The sequence below is a fragment of the Bicyclus anynana genome, chromosome 18 (assembly GCF_947172395.1).
Source record: "Bicyclus anynana chromosome 18, ilBicAnyn1.1, whole genome shotgun sequence".
Classification (NCBI taxonomy): Eukaryota; Metazoa; Arthropoda; class Insecta; order Lepidoptera; family Nymphalidae; genus Bicyclus; species Bicyclus anynana.
This window is the reverse complement of record NC_069100.1, coordinates 2740950-2767675: the sequence shown is the minus strand read 5'-3', so window position 1 is coordinate 2767675 and position 26726 is coordinate 2740950. Positions and strand designations below refer to the sequence as shown.

General features: G+C 36.8%; 1 protein-coding gene across 2 annotated transcripts in view; it reads left to right on the top strand.

The window, feature by feature from the left end:
• LOC112054624 (sex peptide receptor) overlaps positions 1–26726 on the top strand; it is a 246790-nt gene that overhangs the window by 195063 nt on the left and 25001 nt on the right. For both annotated transcript variants that reach the window (XM_052886776.1, XM_052886777.1), the window contains 2 exons: positions 12683–13004; positions 17138–17699. In XM_052886776.1, coding sequence (XP_052742736.1) covers positions 12781–13004; positions 17138–17699 — 786 coding nt within the window. In that variant the 5' untranslated portion in view covers positions 12683–12780. The remainder of the gene's footprint in view (positions 1–12682; positions 13005–17137; positions 17700–26726) is intronic.

Below are 26726 nucleotides of genomic sequence, written 5' to 3'. Positions count from 1 at the left end.
TGGCCAGTAAATTTCTCGGCAATAGGATATATCAGCCCCGCATTCTGTAACGTAACAACGATGTGACATCGCTCGTTTCCATGTACATGACATTTTACTTTTGTAATCCCATAAAAATAAAGTTCAAACTGGAATAACACGAGTTTTAGGCCCTATTTCATCGACGAGTGTATATATTATATCCGTGGTGCATTTTAGGCCTAGACTAGGTCATGTTTTCTGAAATACATTTACAAAATAAATAAATTAAGGTACTCATGGAATATTAATATAATATTTTTTTTCACGGTTTTGAAGTAAAGTACGAGGTCAATTGACCTCGTACTTCTAGCGGTTTCAAGAGTTGCGGGGTCGATGGACCTCGTACCACACAACAAAGTTTTAGTACGAGGTCAAAAAACCTCGCACCGCATCAGAGGAAAATACAGAAAAATCAGTGGCGTAGCGAAGTAGCTAGTGACATTATAAATCAACTATGTAAATTAGGAAGTAATGTCAAAGATTTTATTCGGCACTTACAAAGGCATAAAGGACAAATTATCAAAATGGCGCACATTATCGCGACAGACAGAAAGAGCCCTCGGGGGTAATGCGATTTCGAGGCTTTTTATACCTACTCGCCTCTCTATTTGAGCATTTTACAGCTGATTCTGTTAAGATTGAGTGGTAAGTCCCTAGTCGGTTTTAAGTGACATTTATTTGCCCTTAGGTAAGGTAGGGCTGAATAATTGATCAGTCTATTTTTATATTTTACTTGTGGGCGCCCGCGACTTCGTCCGCGTGGAATTTAGTATTTCACTAATCATGGATTTTTCCGGGATAAAAAGTAGTCTATGTGTTAGTCCAGTAATATATCTTAATACCAAAATTCAGCTAATTCGGTTCTGTAGTTGAGGCGTGAAAGAGTAACAAATATTCGTATCATCAAAATCATCAGTTTTCGCAAATCTCGGGAAACCATGGATTTTTTCGGGATAAAAAGTCTATGTGTTAATCCAGAGTAGAATCTACTTCCATTCCAAATTTCAGTAGTAGCGGCGTTATAGAGTAACAAACATCCTAACATCCAAACATACATCCAAACATCCATTCAAACTTTTGCGTTTATAATATTAGTAAGATGTAGGTACTAGGTACTATATTATAGTGTAAGATATAAAAGAGACAAGCAAAGTAAGCTTTTTTAAGGCCACCGTGGCGCTGTGGTATCTGCGGTTTATAGGTTGAATTGAGGCGTAGGTCTAATCTTCACTACAAATTAGTTAATTAGTTAATAGAAGTAGTTAGTTTTATAAAATTTAATGGTATCTTTCACTTCAGTTTGATCGATTAATGGGACATCCTGTATTTTATATTATATTGTATTATATTATTTTCTTTAGAGCCTCAATAGCTCAACGGTAAAAGCGATCGGACTCATCACCGGTTCAATCCCCGCCCCGTTGGTCGTGTCGTACCCACTCTTAATACAGTATTTTCCCACTAGTTGGAGGGGAATGGGTCATGCTTCAAAAATAGATATGGCAAATATTCTTTTAAAAAATACTTTGAATGTAAAATGACAAATTGACTTCATAACTTAACATCCAGAGTGCCTGGTGGGAGATTTCATTGTTTTCAAATTGTGACGATCGCGTAGACGTAAACGCGATCGTCACAGTATGGAAACATTGAAAACCCCCATTAAGAAATCAGAGGTCCTAGTGGCAGTTTGATACTGTTACTATCGCGTAAACGTAAACGCGAATTTCTAAGGAATTGAAACAGCGCCGTCACTACTGCACAACTGTTTAAATTCCTTAGAAATTCGCGTTTATGTTTACGCGATTGTCACAGTATGGAAACATTGCAAACCTCCATTAAGCGATCTGATCTTTTTTAAGCATGTTTTATTATACACTGCGTGTCTTATAAGTAAATATTTTCAACTCACACCTTCCTGTATTTTAAACCCGTTAAAAGAGAAACATACGCAGAAAGAATACAATAGCTAGGAAATTCATAAGATATGCAATATTCGCATGTCTACTGGGAATTTTCATATGAAAACGTCAGGAAAGCTCTGGGAAAGCGTCATAAAATTCTGCTTGCGCGCTGTACAAATATCACTTTTCGAATGCAAAATGTCTCGTGCAGGCGTGAGTTATCGGCGAATATCTCAGACCATAGACTGTCATTTTCTGAAGAAAACTAGCTTAGATTTGGTATATATCTTATACTAAACTAGAAGTTTTTGCCCGTTTTTTACACAATTCAATTACTCAAAAAGGTACTTTTACGGAGCTCTTTAACCGACGAACACGATTACAACTATTTAACATCGATACTATAGAGACAGTTTTTATAATCGCATTAGATCGTTGATCATATACTTTGACAGAAAAGTAACCGCCGCTCTTATATCAGATTCAAATTTTCAATAACTAATTTAATATAGGACGCTCTCCGTTTGTTCGGAGTTGATTTCATGATAATCAACTTAGTTGAGGTTCCGTTTGAATTTACTTAGTCGCTTTGGAATTCGTGTTATGAATACGAGTATAGTAAATAATTACTTGAATTATTTATATTCGATTATTGTTATTAGTTAATATTATCTATAAGATACCTTTAGATGTAATAAAAGATAACTATAGATTTTATTTATTATAGTTTGTAAACTAGTTGCTTTGTTTCTGAACTTTGCTAATTTACAATTTCACTTAATTCTATTGACATTATTAGTGAAAAGTTTGTATATTTGTGTCCATAGATTATTTTATATTTATAAAAAAAGACGTCACGCACTCGGGGACTGCCGCGGTAAAGCTATGGCATAGCATTTTGTATCAACTTATGCAATTATAATTTTTTTTTTTTTTATTCATGTAGTATTTCTTTTTCTTTGATATCAATTCAAGTTACACTTTTTGAGCGTGGTGACCGATAAGAAAACAGTTTTTTCTTTTATTAAATAAATAAAAAGTTAATATTGTTTAAAATATTTTTATTAATTTACAATACATGTGGGTTTTATTATCTTACAGTAGATAATAAAACCCACATGTAATGTCTAACCGCACGCACACAACGCCGTGTCGAAGACTGCCGAACTGAAACGACGTTAGACGATGCGTGCGTGAGCGTGAAGTTTTTTCGTTACGGAATTTCTGGATTCGGTCCCCGCGCTCAAGGCCCGCGATAAAAGCTATGCGATAGCTTAAAAAACCCAATACAGCAATGACAGCGTAGTTCAGGCACGCTTCTAATCAAAGATTTTAAAATGTTTGCCTCTAATGGGTTACGCGGGCACGTACTAACCGAGGTGAGTCTGTTTCTAATCTATATTGCAGTAGCGTATTGGGTTAAGCTTCATACCCTCTTTCCTGTAAGAACGCGCAGCGTTATTATGTAACTCGGTGTACCAATCAAGTCGAAAAATCTTATAAACCACGGCGCTTCCGCGAAAAAAACGAAAATAAACTAATTTACCCTTTTTCAAAATTAATATTCCACAGCTCCGGCCCCTACGCAATGTCAATAAAAATTTACAATAACCTTCCAGACCGTATACATAATGAGGAAAAAGATATTGCTTTCAAAAATAAATTAAAGGACTTTCTAGTCGAAAAGTGCTATTACCTGCTAAATGACTACTTGAATGATAAATAAAAACAAAAAATAAAATCGGTCTCCCTATCACTCACTCGACAAAAGGCTACGCCCAAACTGGGTATCCATAACTTGCATTATGTAATAAAATGTAACTTGTATAATTATTATTATATTGTATAATGTAATGTGTGGTATTGCTTGATATTAAATAAATAAATAAATAAAGTTATCACTCACTACATCGTTATTCATCGTATTTTCGGAATCGTGATCATCACACTATCACACTAATATTATAAAGACGAAAGTTTGTGTGTAAATGTACTTGTAAGTGTCTAAGTATGTTTGTTCCTCTTTTTCGCTGTGGCTAGTGAAGACTGTTTTCTAATTGCTTTCTACACTTCTGGACTGAGCTTGTTTTTTCTTTTCAGTTTTTTTATACTTTATGCAGTCGGGTTTTTTATTTGTTTAATTAATTAATTTATTTTATAACTTTTAATAGTGTTTTGTATCTTATATTTATATTGACATTGTTAAAAATTAAAAAAAGAACTAATAAATAAATGAGAGATATTAAAACAATGGCTATTAATAATAGCTCTGTAAGTCAAGAATTTGCGAGATATAAGAATTATTTAGTAGAAATTCGACCGTAAATCATTTAATTCTTAACTTAATATTATAAATGATAACAATCAACACCGACCACCCAAAAACGGACATAGTTTGTCTGTTACAAACAACCATCTGACTCCCAAGTTGTATTTATCGAGCAAGTTGGAACCGTGTTAGGACTTGAGTTTGCAATTTATTGCCTGTTGGTACAGCAAACAAAGAAGTTTAATTTATAACTGTTGCTTCGTTTAAGCTACCGTTTAAATTTAGTTGAGAAATAGTATATTATGATATAAGTACGGTACGTTGAAAATTACAGCCGAAGCGATATTGCTGCTCGAGCCTTAAAACACACTTTTAACATACTTTCTGAAAGTTAATTTGCATCTTTGCCTGTTTTTCATAAGATGACATTTTTATTTTTTATTTTATTTATACTTTATTGCACAAAATAAAACAAAAACAATAACAAAGGAAAACATAGAAAACAAGTATGTGCAAAGGCGGTCTTATTGCTTATAGCAATATCTACCAGACAACCTTTGGATAAAGGAATTAATGTAATTAAATGCGGGATAGTGCAACAAAGAAAAAAAAAGAAAAAAAATATATATATAATAATTAAAATAGTATATTTATATATAATACATGTATAAATATAAAATACACTTTTTACATTACGTTACACATTTTGATACACTTGTCATTTTTGCACAGATAACGACGTGCGCACACCAGCGTTTGTGTTTTTTAGACAAATGCACCAAAAAAAGCCAATAGATAAATGGTTAACATTTATTGTAAAAACTTTAACTGACATAGAGACGGGGTGAAACGTACGTAGAGAGTATTTTGTCGGACCTGGGTGACGTTGTCGCATGGGTTCGTCGACTTTTCGCGGATCATAGGTACGATCCGCGAAAAGTCGACGAACCCATGCGATAAATAAATAAATTAATATATAAAAAAAGATTTTTTAATTTTTTTTAAATATGATGAAGTTATCATTTCTTAACAAATTGTACAAAAATAAAAACCTCCTCTTTTTTTTGATGTCGGTCAAAAACAGAACTTACTACCTTGGCTACCGTACTTATAGGAGCAGAGGCTGACAAGGCTGGCCTTTATACATTGAAGCCTAATGACCTTGATACAATACAAAAAATAACTGACTGACTGACTGACTGTCATAAGCTCTTTGTCCATAAGTAGATAAGTAAGTTTTACTCCACTCTACTAGCCTACAAAGTACTTCAAAGTTACATAAGCTTGGAACATTAGATAATACTTTAATATCCCAAACGCTAGGTAAAGCTACCGAGTTATATCTCACAACTAACTTGATTTACCCGAAATCACTGCGACGAATACGTTCAAGATTAATATCAATTTAGGAATCAAGTTATGAATGAACTAAATAGATAGCCACATTGTTTGAAGTTGATGAATATGGCATTTCATCTTCATCAACCATTATCGGTTAACTTTTGAGCACGAGAGAAGGGTTAGTCTATATTCCTTTGGCGGTTGGTTGGTTGGTTTTCGGAATTGATTTAACCATTCGCTGCCCGCGAGTATTTTATCGAAAAGCCCGTCTGCGTTGAAGAAGCCGACAGTCAGGGAATGCGGTTTTAATCTACCGTTGTGAGCCATTTAAATAAATCTTTATATTCCTCTATCGCGCGGAGCATGATACTGTGCTTGCCTATTGCCCTTAGTTTACTTTATATTTTTTTACATGTCACGTAACGGATACGATGGGCGACCGGTCGTCCATTTAGGAGTCAAGAGGTTAATGGGTGATCGGAGTTGACATATTTTTCATTATAGTTTTTTTAACAGCTTACGCTTTCATTTATTTTTTAACGAAGCTTAGGTCTTTCAGTCGGTCGTCGACAATTAGTTGCAAAGCCTGTCTTAATAGTAGGTACGATATTAGTCCAACCCAACGGTAGGGGGTCGAACCTACAACCTTTCGGTGTTGAGCCGGGTACTACACCATGAAGGTTTTATAACATTTACTACCTACTACTGAGCCGTGATATGACCTCTGCCTCCGACTCCGGAAGGTGTGGGTTCGAATCCCGTCCGGGGCATGCACCTCCAACTTTTCAGTTCTGTGCATTTTAAGAAATTAAATATCACGTGTCTCAAACGGTGAAGGAAAACATCGAAACCTGCATACCAGAGATTTTTCTTAATTCTCTGCGTGTGTGAAGTCTGCCAATCCGCATTGGGCTAGCGTGGACTAAGGCTTAGCCCCTCTCATTCTGAGAGGAGACTCGGGCTCAGCAGTGAGCCAAATATGGGTTGATAACGAATTACTACATAAATAAAATAGCGTGTGTCCTATATTTTCACTGGCGGTGAAAAAACAAAAACTATTGAATGCAATGCAGGCAAGACATATTTTACAAACCCCTTCTAGTGGAGCATGAAAACGTCTTGTATAAAATATGCTAATTTCAAGGCTGCGTTGGTTGCAATACTAAATAAAAATGGCATGTATTCAAAAATCATGTAGCGATTTTGGATGAACGCGATCAAAACGAATGGTTGGTTTCTATTATTTGTATTACGTTTATGGGCGATGTTTGCCGTCAACGTATAAAGCTTTCGATTCAGACTACCTCTGATGCACCCAGTGACGTACGTGTGAGGTAGTCTGTGTCAACAGCTGCTTTCGCGAACAACTGTGTTGCCTGTCTTCTAGAAGCCTGTAAAAGACATGGGAGTGGCGGAATCAGTTACTTGCTACTCCGTTATAAAGGAATACGGGGAAACGCTCCTCAGTGTTCTCATTTTGGATAAAAAAATCATTTAAATTACAAATCATTACACACAGAAATGGCGTGTGCAATCTTTGAAATCTGTTAAGGAACAATACTCGCCTTAAATTAAAGTGATATTATAAGTATTTAAGCTCCTTTTGAGTTAAAACAACTTTTGCCTGAGGGGCCACGAGCGGTTCAAAGAAAATTCGCTTTGTGCTTCTTATATTGTGGTACGTCTTTGGTTAAGTACCTACCACAGCTTTTATTTATGGACTAGTAATTAGTTTCAGATACAAAACAACGAAAATAAAGCTGAAGTGGCAATGGGCGGAGCATATAGTTCCGATGGAACTGTAGGTCCAAAAAACGCAGTCATCATCATCATCATATTAGCCGATGGACGTCCACTAAAATTAAACCATGGCTGAGTTTGTTGTGGGCTCTTCTCAGACCAATGAGTGCCACAAAAGAACAAGCATACATAAACTGTCAAACACACTACTCTCATTTGGGTCGTGTCGGGTAAAAATCGCTTGGCTCAAATTAATGCCTCATGTTCGTAGCCTGCATTAGAATAACAAAGTTTACCTTAGTAATACCGCGTTCAAAAGCAATTCCGATAATACAAACGGATATGAAGTCAAGTTATATAAATATCAACGTTTACCCCCTCACAGAACTGTCATAGAATTAAATTACCCTCGGGGTAAACGTTAGAACGCTATTTTAATGTCACATTGGTACTATAATATCCATAGTGCATAATTTAGTAACTTTTTGGTTACTAAATTATGCACTTCTTCTTATTTGTTTTTAGCAGTATCATATTGTACTCTGTGTCAGTATTTAAGTAGTTCTTCCACCATCGTCATAGTTATCATCACAATCATCTCCGTCATCGTGGTCATCGTCATCATCACCATCATCTCCGTCATCGTGGTCATAGTCATCTTCACACTCATCTCCGTCATCATGGTCATAGTCATCATCACCATCATCTCCGTCATCATGGTCATAGTCATCATCACCATCATTTCCGTCATCGTGGTTATCGTCAGCCCATGAATGTCTACTGCTAGATATAAGCCTAAAAAAATCTTCCAAATACCACGGTCTTTAGCCGTATCAATCAATATAAGGAGGGAAGGAGTCCTCCATAAATGAGAGGAAATATGTAGCTTAGACCCACAACGCTGATCTAATTCATATTGGCGGACTTAGGAAGATAAACATTTTCTGTTTCCGTAATATCACTATCGAACCGTAATATCACGAACCGACAACTTTACTCTGGGATGAGTATTAATGTTGAAAATTTCTTAGAAGAAACAAAAGCTTATTAAATTTCAAGGTTGATCGAAATCCACAAAGGTTAATAAATACAGATAAAATATACTTAATTCCTAATAATACCCTCGCTATGCTGATAATTTCTATCCGGATATTACGTAGCTAAAACAAGATTGCCTTAACCCCTTTATAGAGAACTGTCACAAAATTGAATTACCCGAGCGGAAGGGGCTTTGTGCCATGGACGTTAGGGGTAATTACCATGGTCCTGCGAATATGGCTCGTATAGTGGAAACGCTATTTAGTCGTGAAATCTACTTTGAATCTAAATTTGAAACTAATTTTTGGCGACATCAATTTGGCACAGTTTGTACTGTTTATTTGGTTTTCTATGGTCTACATCCTGAATTTGATTACCAATTGTAAATTTTGAATCATATCATCATATCAACCGATGGACGTCCACTGCAGGGCATAGACCCTTTTGTAAGGACTTCCAAACATCACGACACTGGTATATAATCCTACTGGTGGCTCAGTAAGATCATATATTGAGTTCAGAATCAGCTCAGCCAGTCGATTTACTAACTACTACTTACTACTACCACTGAAAACATTTGCTACTACGTACTAACTTTAAAGTAAGTTAGCTTCTTAATGGAATTAACAAGAAATCAATAACAACCGCATTTTTTGCACTCCGTAAAGCTCGTTTTTAACAAAAATCACAATGTTAACTGGAAAATGTCATTCACCTACTCTATCATATTCACGAACGGTTGTCAGTAGGCCGCAGATGACTTTTTTTACATTTAGGCGGAGAAATGGATTAATGCGGAATTGCGTACTGCTTGTGTCCACCGGAGCGGAGCACCGATGCGGAGCGGAGTTGCAGATTATGTTAAATAAATAAATGTTAAATTTAATTTATTTATCCCTGCTCTGTTTCCCCGCACAGCCTTTATAATTTTTAAACTAGCTCCCAAGTCCCTATCCACTTAAGAGGAGCGGAGATTTTGTGCAATCCGTTAATATTTCTCCGCTGCCTTGCTCCTCTTCGATGTACTGGTAGCCTTAATCAATTTTGTTCAGATAGCATTAAATAAGTATAAGTGAATACGACATAGCTCAACGAGTCACAAAGCCGAAGTAGCAATGGGCGGGGCACATAGTTCGAAGAGGCAATGGAAGTATGGGTCCGAATGTGCTGAAATGGCGAGCCCGCACTAGAAAACAGTGTTTGTCGATCCCCCGCCAGGTGTCTGTAACCTTTTCACGATTTGGATTAATTTTGGTATAGAGAAAAATTTAACCTTGGAGCAAAACCGGAAATATACGTGCCTTTCGCGAGATTTGTTAAAAAGTGATTTAAAAAGAATGAAAGAAAAGTTTAAAGAAAGAGAAAAAAACAAAAATTAAAATAGTTTACAACTACTGTGCATTTTATGTAGGATGATGCATGTGACAGTTCGTTTCACTCTTGAAATTTGCCGCGATCCACTAAAATAGTACGTATTATGAACGTCATACAGGCGACTGTCACCGTATCCGTGCTATTTGAAAAACACTAGCATAATGTGATCCTAAAAAGGTCTCCACTCAGCATATTGCTGTATCCGTGAGGACACACATTACTGATATCTTTGTTATTTGTGCGTTTATGTTTAGAGTTCATTTATTGAAAAATGTCACATTTAAGGTAAGGGAGCTAAAACTGTATGAATTTTCATCTAATTACGATAAAAGATTTTTAATTTATTTTGAAATTTTATAATCTTATTTATTTTGCAAATATCCAGACAATCTTTGCCTTTTATGTATAAATTAGTTAACAACATTGACCTTATTTACCCGAATGTATCATAAAAATCAATATATTCAAACCTAGTAATCATCCCCATTACCGGACGGAGTCACGGGCGTCCGCTTGTGAAATATAAAAACTCCATTGCAATTACGTCACGCCCCGTACAAACGTGCAAAGAAACCGCAATATAGTAAGCTATCACGTAAAAATGTGTTTTCTACCTTCCCATAAAGTGTATGAATATATAAAGTTCCCCGTATTCCATAAGATAAGAGAAAATGCTGCTGAATTTGTTCGTCTTTTGTTTATATTAACAATTTTCTTACACCATAGACGGTGTACCACGTTCTTTTGCGATATTTTGAAAATGGAATTGTGTGCTAACATTGTAAACGCGAAAGATCGTGTTGATGTTTGTTATTTGTTTATGCAAAAACTATTGAATGGAGGCTGAAATTTGGAATGGAGATTTATTTGTTTATTTATTTACTAGCAGACGCCCGCGGCTTCGTCCGCGTGGAAATCAATGTAAATTTTCAAGCTTTATTTCACCACTATATGAGTTGAATTTCAAAAATTTTTGAATCACATTATATTATGAACATATTTTTAAAACCGTTACTCTAAAAATGAAGGACTTTTCATGCACACTTTCAACCCCTATTTCACCCATTACATACATTTTATTTTCGCAATAAAAAGTATCAGACAGACACACAAAAAATTTAAAAAAAAAATATTTTTGGCTTCAGTATCGATAATGCCCTCCAACAAAATTTTTCAAAATATCTTCAATGTACAGAATCTAACCTGTTACAGTTTTATTTTAAATATCTACTTCTTGCACAAAACAAAAACAATTACACAATAATAGAAAACAAGCATGTGCAAAGCCAGTTTTATTACTGAATAACTGACGCCGCGCAGTTTTCGTTCCCGTGGGAATACGGGGATAATATATAACCTGTAGCCTTCCTCGATAAATGGGCTATTTAACACTGAAAGAATTTTTCAAATCAGACGAGTAGATCCTGAGATTAGCGCGTTCAAACAAACAAACTCTTCAGCTTTATAAGATAGCAATATCTGCTACATATAGATATAGAAATTAATGTATTTAAACGCGGGAGAAGATAACTTAAACACAGACTAGCATGTTAAATATGAAAGTTATATTCATTTAGTAATTTATGGCCCATGTCTGCCAAATAAATTATTACAAACTACATTTCCATATACAAATTCAATTCTATTTCAAAATGTATTTTTGAAACATCTCCGAGGAGAGAAATGTGTAAAATTTAATTTACTGCCGTGTTTGATAACATACTTGCTCGAGCAAATAAATTAAATTCAGCATACAGTGTTTAACTTCAATACAATTCAATTTAATATCCAACAATTTCCATAATATGTATATTTTATAACATGTTGTGAAGGATATAATACAATATCGGGATGTTGTTTTGGTGTAGCAAATTAAGTTACGTTTATAGTCAAATAGCCCCGGCTTTGAAAGTGTGATATGTAGAACATCATGGACAACATACGTCCGCTGTAGGCTAAACTGAGAATAGAATGGCAGAGAATTACCTTGAGTGAAGTCACGCACTTGTGAACGTTGTGTGACCTTTGACTGTTAACAAACACTCCCCTTTTCCACTTAAGTCACTCTCCCAAGTAACCCATAATTTTTTTTTACATAACAAGAGATGTGGACGGCTCGAACGCCACGAGCACACTGAAGCCGTCCGTACCGCAAGTCGTTGCAACGCGGCGATAACACTATATGAACGGATTTTTGAACAATCCGACATTATACAATCACAAAATTAATAGCCAAATTCCATGGCTTTTTAAAAATTCAAAATTCATTTATTTCAAGTAGGCTCAGTTTACAAGCACTTTTGATACGTCAGTTGACTATTTGTAATGATTCTACCACCGGTTCGAAAGGCAGGCTTTCTTGGGTTAGTTGAAACTCTAAGGACCCTTTTAAATATCTTGGCTGATTCATGTTCAATCATCTCCAAAGTGACGACTTTCTGATTGACTGAATACGCCATGTTATTATGAGCGATTATAGTTATATTAATAGGCCTGTGACTTAATTGGATGCCTACGTATATAATAAGGGCCTAAGCGTGCAATTACCTATTAGCCAGATGACTGCGACATACCTACATTCAATAATTGAGTTCTGTTTGTACATTAATCACCTAAACTTTAGGATTTATTCGTGCGCCTATCAACTTCACTTCATAAATGACACAAGTAAAAAAAGCAATCTTTTTTTCTGGGTTATTCGTGCACCCGAAAGTTAAAAATATCCTACATAGGTTATGTCACTGTCATGTTTATTTTAAGCTAGTATTGTTGTTTCTTTTGTGTGAATATCTTTATCTACCCCCTATTTGTGCCCCCCCCCCCCCCCCCCAACTAATTTGGATACAGAGCACCTCCTAGGCACGCTACGCCACTGCTACCGATGCTCGAGTCTACACGTTTAGCATCCCTAAGTTTTCGAACCTTGTCATAACACATTTCTGCAAAATAACACCTATTTCTATCAAAATTAACAAGTGTATTTCTTTGTCCACAGATAATAAAAGTATGACGTAACACCGAAACACAGACAAAAAAGAAATCGCTTCTATAACCATGCCAAAATCCATCACAAGATAACCGGTACAAACCAAGATGGCGTCTGACCAAGACGATTGGCTAGAAGACAACACCCTGTACAATGTGTCGAGATACCAACCGAATCTTCCAGAAGATTCACTAAACTACAATTTGGGAAATGTAACGCAGCATGATTATTCAAACTTCACGTCGGACGACTATTGTGCGACGAATTTTTCACACGTATATCTGAACGTTACTTGTGAATTTCCCATCAATTATGCGGAACCTATGTATGGGTGAGTTATTTTTCTTTGCATAGTAATTAAGTGACCGTTAACAAATCCATATTTAATTTTTTTTTTTCTACAAGTAAGCCCTTGACTACAATCGCCCCTGATGGTAAGTGATGATGCAATCTAAGATGGAAGTGGACTAGCTTGTTAGGAGTAGGATGACATCGTACCGGAACGCTAAATAGCTTGGCGGTAAGTCTGTCGGCAGGGTGGTAATTAGCCACGGCCGAAGCCTCCCACCAACCAACCAGCCAGACCTGGACCAATTAAGAAAACCTCAGTCGGTCCAGCCGGGGATCACCATGAACCTTTACTGGGCTGTGTCCGTCCGCGAAGGAGTTGAACCCACGACCTCATAAGACATAGAAATGTTAATCAATGAACCAATGAGGTAGTTTATAACTGTGTTAAGAGGGTTACGTTTATACAGGGTGTGCCGTAACTAACACGATATACACTACAGGGTTTCTCAAACTATCGGCTCCACGAACCCCTGTTAAAATTTCCAAGTGACAGCGAAACCCTCACTAACAAATAGGGAAACCCCCCCCCCACCTCCCCCCAAGAAAAAAATAAGGTTTTTAATTGAATAAAAGGTAGCACATAAAGTACTAAAAGAAATGTCTTTGTAATATTAAAGTTATGGGTGTGCTTGTTTCGTGTCGCAAATGGATTCAATGTGAGGAGTAATTTTGGACAATTTTAACCTTAATTCTGACTTGGTATCAGTTATCAGCCCACCATTACATAAATCTTGTCGCGAACCCCCTGCCGTCGAATGGCGAACCCCTAGGGGTTCGCGTATCCCACTTTGAGAAACCATGCACTACAGGGTGATAGCACGAGCTGTATATACCTTCTTCGTCGTTTTGCACAAGAATACCAAAGATGGGAGAATAATACAGAACGCGGCGGAACGATGGCATTTGCATGATAAAACACACTTGTCCTCATTGTATATGCCAAACCTGTTGCCGCGAAAGATAAATAGACGCAGGAAACTATGCAGCGTTTTTATAGAAAACATTTTATACAGAGTGTCCCGTAAATAGTATGTCATTCTCTATAGGACTGACATCCTTCGTCGTCATCATTTGACGGCCTCCGTGGCGCAGTGGTATGCGCGGTGGATTTACAAGACGGAGGTCCTGGGTTCGATCCCCGGCTGGGCAGATTGAGATTTTCTTAATTTGTCCAGGTCTGGCTGGTGGGAGGTAAACCGCCAAGCGATTTAGCGTTCCGGTACGATGCTGTGTAGAAACCGAAAGGGGTGTGGATTTTCATCCTCCTCCTAAAAAGTTAGCCCGCTTCCATCTTAGACTGCATCATCACTTACCATCAGGTGAGATTGTGAGATTGTAGTCAAGGGCTAACTTATAAAGAATAAAAAAAATAAAAAAAAACATCAGGCCTACGAAAATAACGAAATTTATTTATTTTTAAGAAAAATCAACAGCGTTACCATGAATACAATTATACAATATTTTCTGTATTTTACAGCTAATTACAGATTTTCCATAGTTAGAACAATTATAAAAAAGCACAAACTGAAAATACATTAAAGAAAAGGAAATAATATAAAAATAAAGAGAAAAAAAATCACATTTAAACGTAGTGAATGTTGGAATGAGAAATTGTGTGTGTGTGTGTGTGTGTGTGTGTAAAGATAGTGTGCGCTAAGTGTTTAATTATTTAGTGTCCGCTAGATGTCGCTTAAAAGTATTTTTTGAGTATCGGAATAGGTCAATTTGTTAGTATTGCTTATTGTAGTTTTCTGTAACTCTGGTCATTACCGAGTTCTTAGGGAAGATTTTCCTTTTATGTGGCACTTGGAATAACGTCTTTCGGCGTAAAAATAAATAAGTAAATATAATTTAGCCGAAATTTTTATACAGTTATTATGTTATATTGATGTTTTTAATAAATACAAAAATCTCTGCCTTCAGTGCAATTTAGTTGTACCATGATTACTTATGCTTTAATAATTTTATGATATATATTAAAATACTTATTATCCTACATAATATAATTATAATAACCCAATTGTAAGCCATCTTAAATAACGGTATAACATAAGTCACGCGTCAATCTATTTGACAAGTAAAACTGTCAAAAACTTCCCGGCGCAATATGAAAGGGTGATCAGTGAAACGGCAAAATGTCAAATTACGTTCCAAACTTTTGACACGAACCGATATCAAAGGAAAACGACAGCAAAGTTCGTGAGTTCCCCATCTTTCTATCGGTTTATATCAGATTCCCAAAGTGGTCTATATCGCAACCGAGGGGTCTATGACAACCTGCAAGGGGTCTACGTCAGAAAAAAAAATTTGGGGGTCCATGAAATGAAAATGGGGGTCCATAGTGGGTCTCAACACATCCACTGATAGTGCCTAGCATGGAATATAGCGAGGAAATTTTTAATTTCCTTCCCATCATCATACCTAGTGGAAACTGTAAAGGGGGTTCAGTGCTTTTACCAATCTCCTAACGAAAAAAAGAAACAGACTAGACATCATTAGCCGAATAGATCTAAGATTAACCCTTACAAAATTGACGCCAAATGTTGATAATTTACTATTAAAGCATTAGGTTCATCCTTCTCACTAAAAATATTGACTTGTTGCTTATGTTATTTTATTTATAGTTTATTTTATGTTTATTTAATGTTACGTATATTTTACATAACAGATGCAAAATTTGATTTTGAGTAGTTTTAATTTAAATTCAATTAATAAATGTATTATTAACATGGCAAGGGCATGGCAACAAAAAAGTTTGGGGAACTCTGGTTTATATCAAACTTGTAGTAGTCCGCGACTACGTCCGCGCTTAGAACTCCTTAATCCAGCAGTGTCACAAAATCCGTTGTGGACTTCTATAAGCTACCTTCCTTCCTAATTTCATGTTAGTACGTCAAGTTGTTTTCGAAAATAATATTTCTTTTTTTTTTCTCTTTATTTGGTCTACCAACAGACATAGAAATAATACAATTATTAAACATACATGCAAGGAGCGGAAAGATAAAATGCAAATCTATTTATAGGTAAACACCACATGCAACTGTCTAAAACTAAAGTTTAAAATTTATTTACAATATTAATATTTTAAATCATGACTGGTGAAATAATATTATAAACTAGCGGACCCGGTCAAGCTTCGCTTTGACTTTTGTGGACTTCTTCCACACCCTTACCTACCCTACCCCTACCCTATACATATTAAAATTCAAATTATTACGAATCGTTTGTATGGGAGTATAATTTTTTTTATTTCTTTTAAATTTTTTTTTGCCGTAAAAACCATCCTAGAACTTTAACGAACATTTTAAAAAAGAATTGGCCAAATTGGTCCAGGCGTTGTTGAGTTATGTGCTTACCAACGCATTTTGCTATTCATTTTTATATTATAGATATTTAAACTAAAGATGGGGCACTAGTGCATCAAAACTGAGGCGGACAAATGTGGAAAGACTTCATTTCATTTAGTCGCTTTACAACGAACGTTATATAAACAAATAATACCTAAATATAGTCTACCTAATTTTTACCACAAACTTTCATCATCATCATCATTATCAACCCATATTCGGCTCACTGCTGAGCTCGAGTTTCCTCTCAGAATAAGAGAGGTTAGGCCAATAGTCCACCACGCTGGCCCAATGCAGATTGGCAGACTTCACACACGCAGAGAATTAGGAAAATTCTCTGGTATGCAGGTTTCCTCACGATGTTTTCCTTCACCGTTTGAGACACGTGATATTTAATTTCTTAAAATGCACATCACTGAAAAGTTGGAGGTGCATGCCCCGGACCGGATTCGAACGGAATCGGAGGCAGAGGTCATATCCACTGGGCTATCACGGCTCGCACCGCAAACTTTATCTATACTAATATTATAAAGCTGAAGAGTTTGTTTGCTTGATTGAACGCGCTAATCTCGGGAACTACTGGTCCGATTTGAAAAATTTTTTCAGTGTTAGATAGCCCATTTATCGAGGAAGGCTATATATTATCCCCGTATTCCTACGGGAATGAAAACCACGCGGGTGAAACCGCGCGGAGCAGCTAGTCTCTGTATAATATTAGTATAGATTTAAGATTGTTTTTTTAGTTAACAAATTCTATCATCCACAGATATATCGCGCCGTTCCTGCTAGCAACAACCACGGTCGCCAACACCCTGATAGTGGTAGTGCTGTCCCGGCGGCACATGCGCACGCCCACCAACGTGGTGCTGATGGCCATGGCTCTGTGCGACATGTTCACCATGCTGTTCCCCGCGCCATGGCTCTTCTACATGTACACCTTCGGCAACCATTACAAGCCGCTGAGTCCCGTCACTGCTTGCGAGGCCTGGCACTATATGAATGAGGTAATTACTTTTATCAACGTGGTGCTGGTGGCCATGGCTCTGTGCGACATGTTCACCATGTTGTTCCCCGCGCCATGGCTCTTCTACATGTACACCTTCGGCAACCATTACAAGCCGCTGAGTCCTGTCACTGCTTGCGAGGCCTGGCACTATATGAATGAGGTAATTACTTTTATCAACGTGGTGCTGGTGGCCATGGCTCTGTGCGACATGTTTACCATGTTGTTCCCCGCGCCATGGCTCTTCTACATGTACACCTTCGGCAACCATTACAAGCCGCTGAGTCCCGTCACTGCTTGCGAGGCCTGGCACTATATGAATGAGGTAAATACTTTTATCAACGTGGTGCTCATGGCCATGGCTCTGTGCGACATGTTCACCATGCTGTTCCCCGCGCCATGGCTCTTCTACATGTACACCTTCGGCAACCATTACAAGCCGCTGAGTCCCGTCACAGCTTGCGAGGCCTGGCACTATATGAATGAGGTACTTAATTAATTTTATCAACGTTTGCTGGTGGCCATGGCTCTGTGCGACATGTTTTTTTTTTTTTTAATTTTTTAAATAGTTTCAAAAGCTATTAGTAAGTTATCTAACAAAATTCAAGTTTCTTCTTAGAAAACAAATCTAGGAGGCCACACCGATATAAAATCGAGGATCTCTTGCAAAACTCACAACCCAAAAATGGTAACAGACAGACAGACTTACTTTTGCATTTATAGTATTAGGTAGTATACATTTACCAAGGTTTGTTAATTCTCTTGTTTCTTTTACAATGGTCGTAGAACAAAGTATTATATGCCACTGCACGTAATTAGACATTGTAGCAATCTTGCTGGCTGTGCTTCTATAGTCAGGGATCCGTAGAACTTTTTTTACATCTGATTACTTTTCAAGCTTCATATCGATAAGACGATCAATTTTTTAATTTAGAAAAATTTTTGATTCTGGTAGCTAACTGATTTACCAGGAAATGAGAATTTCTGAGCGTCGGAACGAGATAATGTACCACGCAATTTGTAGTAGATTGTGGCTGTTAAATTTTATAACTAATAATTAAGCAACAGTAAAAAAACAGATGGTTCAAAAACTACCAGAATCAAGAATTTTCGTAAATAAAAAAGTTCATCGTCTCATCGAATGACATCGAAATCACAAAAAATTGACTTGTTAGCAATCAGGTGTAAAAAATGTTCTACGGATCCCTGACTGCTACTTTTATGATTTAATTAAATTTACTCTGAAATAATAACCAAACTGAATTAATGATATCTGAGCCGTTGTGAAATATTAGAAAATAACGTCATCTTTGTCAAGGTGGGAAGATTATAACGATTTGAAGGAGGAATGAAATCGAAACGAGTTTTAATAAAAGCTTCTAGATTAATTTAAATAGATAAACAGAATCAAACGTAATATTACGTCATAGTTTTGTTTGTTACAAGAAAAAACATACATAGGTAACAACTATTATGTTATTTTTTATACCTTTAAAAAAATGGTTCTTTTAACAATGAATAATAAATTTAACAACCCTTCAAAAACCCTCTTCGAAATAATATCAAACTAAAACTGACTCTTGTCATGAGTTGCCGTAAAGTCTAGCAATTGGAGCCATAAATTCTTATGTGTAGACACAGATTAATCAATAATAGGCAGATGGAGCGCACGGAACACCACGGTGTCGTAGCCCCGCCAAATACAAAATTTAAAAACGAATACATTTTCGAGTCAGTACGATACGAAGCGTCGCATCAGTAACTTTCAATATTATTCAAGAAAAATGGCGTCTAATGTTTTTATTGTCAGTGTTAAATTTTGAAATACAAATTATGAAAAAGTTTGTGTATGCGGATGTCAAGGAGACGCGTGACGTTTGTTTTTTTATGGGTTTCAGCGGCTTTACCACGCTGCTTGTAAAGACTATGTATCTTTACTCTATGTATGTAGAAAATAAAATACGTTTCACATTTGAATAGCTGAGGGTCTAGACTCTCCAATCTGGCTATCTTCCAAAGCTTCATAGTTGTCTCCCATACTTACCGACGGTAAAAGAACTGAAATGTAATATCTAATGAGCTGAAAAAAAGACTATCAGCTGATTGTCTTTTCCCTTTCATAAACTGAGTAAGATCTCGTCATCCCAGGCTCCCAGTCCGTTGGCGTTTAAAATATTTGTCAAACAAGTCTCAAAGCCGATATCCACGCCTCTTTACTGATATTACGTAATAGTCTAGGAACCGGGGAGCGATTTTACCACAGCACATTTAATTTATTTAATGACTCTATGAAGCTTTATCTTGATGAGACGCGCAATTTTTTTTTATTTCCGAATTATATAATTGTGCTAGCTAACGGGCGATAGAAGGGAATAAAAAATATTATAATAGGACCGGATACACAATTTGTAGGATTACTAATTTAATTTAACAGGACGTTTATAATAATTAGTCAAAAGTAAAAAAGATATTATAACGTAATTAAACGAAAACTCATATTTTTAGGTTCCTTATTTACGACATGACATTTTTCATTACGAGAAGTATAAATATAAACGCACAAATAACAAGGATAAATAAATATTTATTTAACTATTTTATTTTGTTGTGATGTGAGGCTATAATTGTAGTAGGTATAAGTATGGGGCATTTTCCAGCCGTTTACGACAGCGCCGCAAAGATATCCCTGTATTTTCGTAAGTAATAATAGCAGGCAGTGTTACTTCTACAAAATTGCTCCATTACTGTTAACCACTTAACGCCCCGGGACATACGTATGCCCGGTAATCCATCGACCCTTGAACGCCCGTGGGACATACGTATGCCCGGTAGATTTAGCGCGCCAATACTTTTGTCTCTGTAAATTTTTTTTAAACTTTGGCATTCTCTACGTTGCAATCTAATTGTACAGTGCGTACAGCACCTTCTTCCAATAAAGAAACTTGTCATTTGTCAAAATTTGATTTTTGAAGTTTGAAGTTGTTGGTTTTAAGGTTGATGATCGAAGTTTAATGATTTTGTTAATGAATTTCTAAGTTCTTAAGGTTGTTTTATGGTTTCTTATTTTAGAAAATGTGTACTTTAAAAAAAAAATGTCAAACAGCCTATTGTAAAATGTTCCCTGGATCCTGGACTATTATCGTAAAGTGACACGAAAAGTTTCGCAAAAATGTCTGGCGACATTTAATTTCAGTCTGAATTATTCATCGCCCCAAGCCGGTGTTATCCGGTTTTACTCTTCAGAAGCGTTTTATGTTATCCGGGCTTTTAGCCGTGTATCAAGCGCCGTCTCAATTGTTAAAATAAAGACTCGTTTTGGCTTCGCAATGGTGGAATCATATAATATCTATTTTTATCAGAAGCTTCAAAAGTGGATTTAAAAATTAGGAAAACCAATGTTTCGCCATATTTGTAAGGACAACTTAATTAACAAATCAAACTGTAACCAAAATAAGACCCTAGAATGGCAGAGAATGACCGTGAGTGGAGTCACACACTTGTGAACGTTGTGTGTAGGGTTAAAGGATCCTTTGACTGTTAACAAACACTCCCCTTTTCCACTAAAGTCACTCTCCCCGCCTATCGTAAGTAATTATTAAACAACAAGAAATGTGGACGGCTCGAACGCCGAAGCCGTCCGTACGACGAGCGCCTTATATCACAAGTCATTCTCGTCAACCGATTGCTACCCCTCTCTAACTCCCTACTCTTTACGGAAACAAGTCGAGCCAACACGAGATCGATCGACGTCTTATCCGTCTCAGACTACTATTTCCTATACTATATAAAAAAATATGGTTACTCTATAAAATCAAAATTAAAGTCATAAGTAGGTATTAGCTACTAGCGACTAAGAAACCTCTTCATAATACGATGAATTAAGATTACTTGACGATCCTTCTTTTAAACAGAGAGATCCTGGGTCCAACTTGGGACAGTTTAGGATTTTATATTTTCTTAATTGACTCAAGTCTGGTTCGGTGGTAGGCTTCTGGAGTGGCTAGTTGACTTAACGGTGAAAGCAAGATAGGTTTCGGCCGTGGCTAATTACCTATCAACGTTACTTAACATCAGGTTAAATCGTAGTGGCCCCTCAGTAAAAGCGAGAAAGGAAGCATCGAGTGAAAACGACTATCGGAACAAACAAGATATACCTACTCATCCATTCCACATAAGGTCCTAACAATATGATACTTTATAAAAAAGATTACAAAATAAAATTAGATTACGGAACCACAAGTAAATAGTTTTACTTAGAAACCTATAATTTAATATAAACTAAAAATTGAAAATAAAATATATATGAAATCTCCTTGTATGTTGATGAAATGCCAACAACTTAAAAATAGCAAGAAATTGAGTACCTAATAAAGTTAATTTGTGTAACTTTTTTTTTTATTCTTTACAAGTTAGCCCTTGACTACAATCAAAGTGATGATGCAGTCTAAGATGGAAGCGGGCTAACTTGTTAGGAGGAGGATGAAAATCCACACCCCTTTCGGTTTCTACACGGCATCGTACCGGAACGCTAAATCGCTTGGCGGTACGTCTTTCCCGCTAGGGTGGTAACTAGCCACGGCCGAAGCCTTCCACAAGCCAGACCTGGACAAATTAAGAAAATCTTAATCTGCCCAGCCGGGGATCGAACCCAGGACCTACGTCTTGTAAATCCACCGCGCATACCACTGCGCCACGGAGGACGTCAAATTTTATTAAAAAAAATCATACCACGTTTATCCTGTAGGTACCTTCCCCAATCGCAAACCCTCCCTATCTTACATGCTTCGATAAACATCTCTAAAGATAGAAGGGTATGGTAAGACTGTTTAGTCTATGATCATATTGTATATAAATTGTATGTATAAATTCCCATTTAAACAAACAATTTATATACAATATGAGGCTGTACATTTATAATACAGCCCAAACAAATGAACTAACCAATAAATTATTCATATTAATAGTCGATAGTCAATATTCATTAATTTCAATTAGGCTCAGTTTACAAGCACTTTCGAAACGTCAGTTAATAAGATAATGGTGGTAATATTAATTAGATGAAAACTTTAAATTAAATTTACGAGGGTTCCAAACGCACTTTGGTCCGAGAAGAGCCCACAACAAACTGAGCAAGGTTTTTCTTTTTTAGTTTGTCACCATTTAACAATAGGTATGTAAACAGCCAGTCATGTAATACATTTCATTTCAAAGCTATTTTGTCATTTATATAGTCACTAGCGGACGCCCGCGACTTCTTCCGCATGGAATTCAGTTTTTCACGAATCCCTCGGGAACCATGGATTTTTCCGGGATAAAAAGTAGTCTATGTATTAATCCAGGCTATAATATATCTTAATACCAAATTTCAACTAATTCGGTTCAGTAGTTGAGGCGTGAAAGAGTAACAAACATTCATATCATCAAAATCATCAGTTTTCGCAAATCTCGGGAAACCATGGATTTTTTCGGGATAAAAAGTAGCATATGTGTTAATCCAGAGTAAAATCTATTTCCATTCCAAATTTCAGCTAAATCGCTTCAGTAGTAGCGGCGTTATAGAGTAACAAACATCCTAACATCCAAACACCAATACAAACTTTCGCGTTTATAATATTAGTAGGAAGGATTAACACTATAATACGACTTTTCTATAAGCATGAGTTTAATAATATAAATTGAAATAGCAAAATACAATACAGTATATTTAATGGCATCTTGATAACCGGTGAAAGTGATAACAACTGACTTGGGGAGCACTTGAATAAATAATTCACGACGAAAATAAAAAGCTTTACACGGTGGCCACGGGAATCTCTGAAGTAAAGCGCGGTGCTAGAGATACAGCGTCTAGCGGCTAAAAAAAGACAGATAGAAAGAAAGACAGAGATCAAAAGGTTTCATTTAAAATTGTGCCTCACAAAACCCCTTAATATTATTATAGTGCTTGATCCCTGGTGGTGGGAGAGTTTTGTTGGTGGGAGGTTTCGCCCGTGGCTCGTAACCACCCTTCCGGCAAAGACATACCACCAAGCGATTTAGCGTTCCGAAGTCGTGTAGAAAACGAAAGGGGTGTGTGTGGATGTTCTCCTGGTGATCCTACTCCTAACAAGTTAGCCCGCTTCCATCTTAGATTGCATCATCACTTAACTTGAAGAGTTAGGGAGTTTAGTAGCTTTGGGAGCTTGCAAGTAACAAATGACCCCAATCATTCCAGTATTTTATTTTCTGTATAGGTAATATCAGAAAGATAGCCTAGTGAGCAGTGATAGCCCATTGGATATGACCTCTGCCTCCGAGGGTGTGGGTTCAAATCCGGTCCGGGGCATGCACCTCCAACTTTTCATTGTGTGCATTTTAAGAAATTAAATATCACGTGTCTCAATCGGTGAAGGAAAACATCGTGAGGAAACCTGCATACCAGAGAATTATCTTCATTCTCTGCATGTGTGAAGTCTGCCAATCCGCATTGGGCCAGCGTGGTGGACTATTGGCCTAACCCCTCTCATTCTGAGAGGAGACTGAAGCTCAGCAGTAAGCCGAATATGGGTTGATGAAGAATATCAGAAATCATAACGATACAGACAGCTAAAGATTAATTTGAGGCATTTCTGCAAAGGATTACTCCTAAATAGGCTGATCACTATCGCTCCCGTTTATATTAGTCGCGGCGAATGGTCGCGCGGATCCGTGGCCCGAATTTCACGATCATTCGCTTCGCTCGGCCCACGACCGCGGTTAAATCACTGACATTTGAACAAACGATATTTAGGTTAAGTGAGATTTAAATAATGGATTCCGTGTGAACTTAGTTTTCTTATTGTGTTAAAAGTTCTAAATATTATATTGAATTTTTATTGCTTATTGTTCACTGAAATTCGCTTTATTATTGACAGAAGGATCAGTGCATGTCTACTGAAGGTTCGGTAAGGGCTGACTAGTTGACTGCAATTCCCATACATTCAGTATGGGAATTGTAGAAAAAGAAAAATATTACTTCAACAAAACTTAAAGTTACATCGAAATCGGTACAACCCATCATTATAAGTAGGTAGTTACAACAATGAAAATGTTACAATATTTTTTGCGCTACGTCAGCCCCTAAGGAAAAGGAAAAACATTGATAGGAAATCTGCATAAGTACCTACCTGAGAATTCTTAATTCTCTACGTGTGTGAAGTTTGTCCAGCGTGGTGGACTACCCTCTCATTCTGAGACAAGACTAATCATAATAATGATTGACCAAAACTAAGACTCCAACCCTGGAACGTAAACACAAGTTAACAGTAACAAACTCCGGTTAGTTAGATAGTCAACCAAAACGTAGTCATATACTAACGGCGACCATAGATTACTTTGGGTTTGAACGGCTTTTGTTAAAGACAATAGTAACGAATGCCTTTACCGAGATAGCCGGTTATACAAAACCCGGGTATATTAATATCCGGGTACTCATTGTGTACATTCTTTTTGTTCTTCACCGTTTTGAAAGTAACTTCTGTCTAGGCAACATTTTAAAAGCTGAGACTCCGAATCTATAGAAGAAAGGGTTAATTAATCTATTTTACTTAGTTCGATTTACGACCCCTGTGGCGCAGTGGTGTGTGCGGTGGATTTACAAGACGGTGGTCCTCGGTTCGATCCCCGACTGGGTCGATTAAGGTTTTCTTAATTGGTACAGGTCTGGCTGGCTTCGGTCGTGGCTAGTTACCACCCTACCGAAAAAGATGATTAAGCGTTCCGGTACAGTGTCGTATAGAAACCGAAAGGAGTATGGAGCCGGCTAGGCTGATTGAGGTAATCAGCCTATCTTGTAAATCCACCGCGCATACAACTGCGCCACGGAGGCCGTCAAAAAAAGGCTTGGTTGATCGTGTTATAAAAAAAACCTGACTGCCAAACCTGCTCGCACCTAGCAAGCACCTCGCGTATTTTGTATAGCGATTAATAAATAAAGTTTTACTAATTGTAGTTTGCCCTAGCCCTTGAATTTGATACCCATATCGCATCATTCGAAAAAAAGATTCTCCTCGAGATATCATCTCACAATCGTCGGTTTTTTTTAACTTCACCTATCTAAGAACACTTGGGTTATTAAGACAAATCTAACGATATCTTTATTACGTAAATCCGTTCAGCGGTTTGCAAGTTACGAGGTAATAAAGAATATTACATACATACATACAAGATACTCGCGAAAAACATAACCCTTCTTGCAGTCGAGTAAAAAGGGATCCGAATCCGCTTCATTTATTATAATAAATAAAATGTAGATGTTTTCAGAGCAGTTTTTTTCATTTTGCGTCTGAAAAATCAACATGATTGTTGTCAGAATACGTTTAATGTTTCAACAATATTGTAATACGAAAAACGCGTATTGGTTTTTCCAGTACAAATCACAATTGGGGTTCGGAATCAATAACAGCGTTTTCCTTACAAGAAAACTGCTAACAAAATAACAAAGTAACCCACGTCATATTTTTGCGTCAACGGATTCATCCCGAGTCTTAGAGATCGGAGGAAAATCATGATGTGCCTTGGGGCTGGGCAAAACGAATAGGTATTGAGCTCTCCGGCGTAATATGTACTTTGTAATAACCTGTTAGGGTTCCGTAGTACACAAGAAACCCCTTATTGTCTCGCCATTTCGGTCTGTTGGTCTGTGTGTGTTTGTTGTGGTTTAGCGCAGAGGCTATTACTAGATATCTGTAAATTAGCATGGGTATGTACATTACCGGCCAAGTGCGTGTCAGGCCACGCGCAGTGTAGGGTTCCATAATCCACAAAATACCGATAACGATACCCCACACCAACGGATAGACGATAAAAAATTCATCTACACTTTGCATGTATGGAATGAACCAAAAAAAAAATTTTTTAACACTTTATAGATCAAATTAATATACATAGCCATACCAAATTTTATCTTTCTAGTTTTAACAGATTCTGAGTTATCTTACTGACAGCTTTATCTTTTTAACTAGCTGATGCCGCGCGGTTTCACCCGCGTGGTTCCCGTTCCCGTGGGAATACTGGGATAATATATAGCCTATAGCCTTCCTCGATAAATGGGCTATCTAACACTGAAAGAATTTTTCAAATCGGACCAGTAGTTCCTGAGATTAGCGCGTTCAATCAAACAAACAAACAAATAAACAAACTCTTCAGCTTTATTATATTAGTATAGATTAACAACGGAATTAGAATGCAATTGTCGATTGCCAATTACGTTTTTCAAGTTGGTCGACTATTACTCTATATGTAGCAATTGCTACTTGGCTGTTGTAATTTTCCTTGTAATTTCATTATTTAAGATAGTTTCGTGATTATATAATAAAAAAACTTACTATATTAT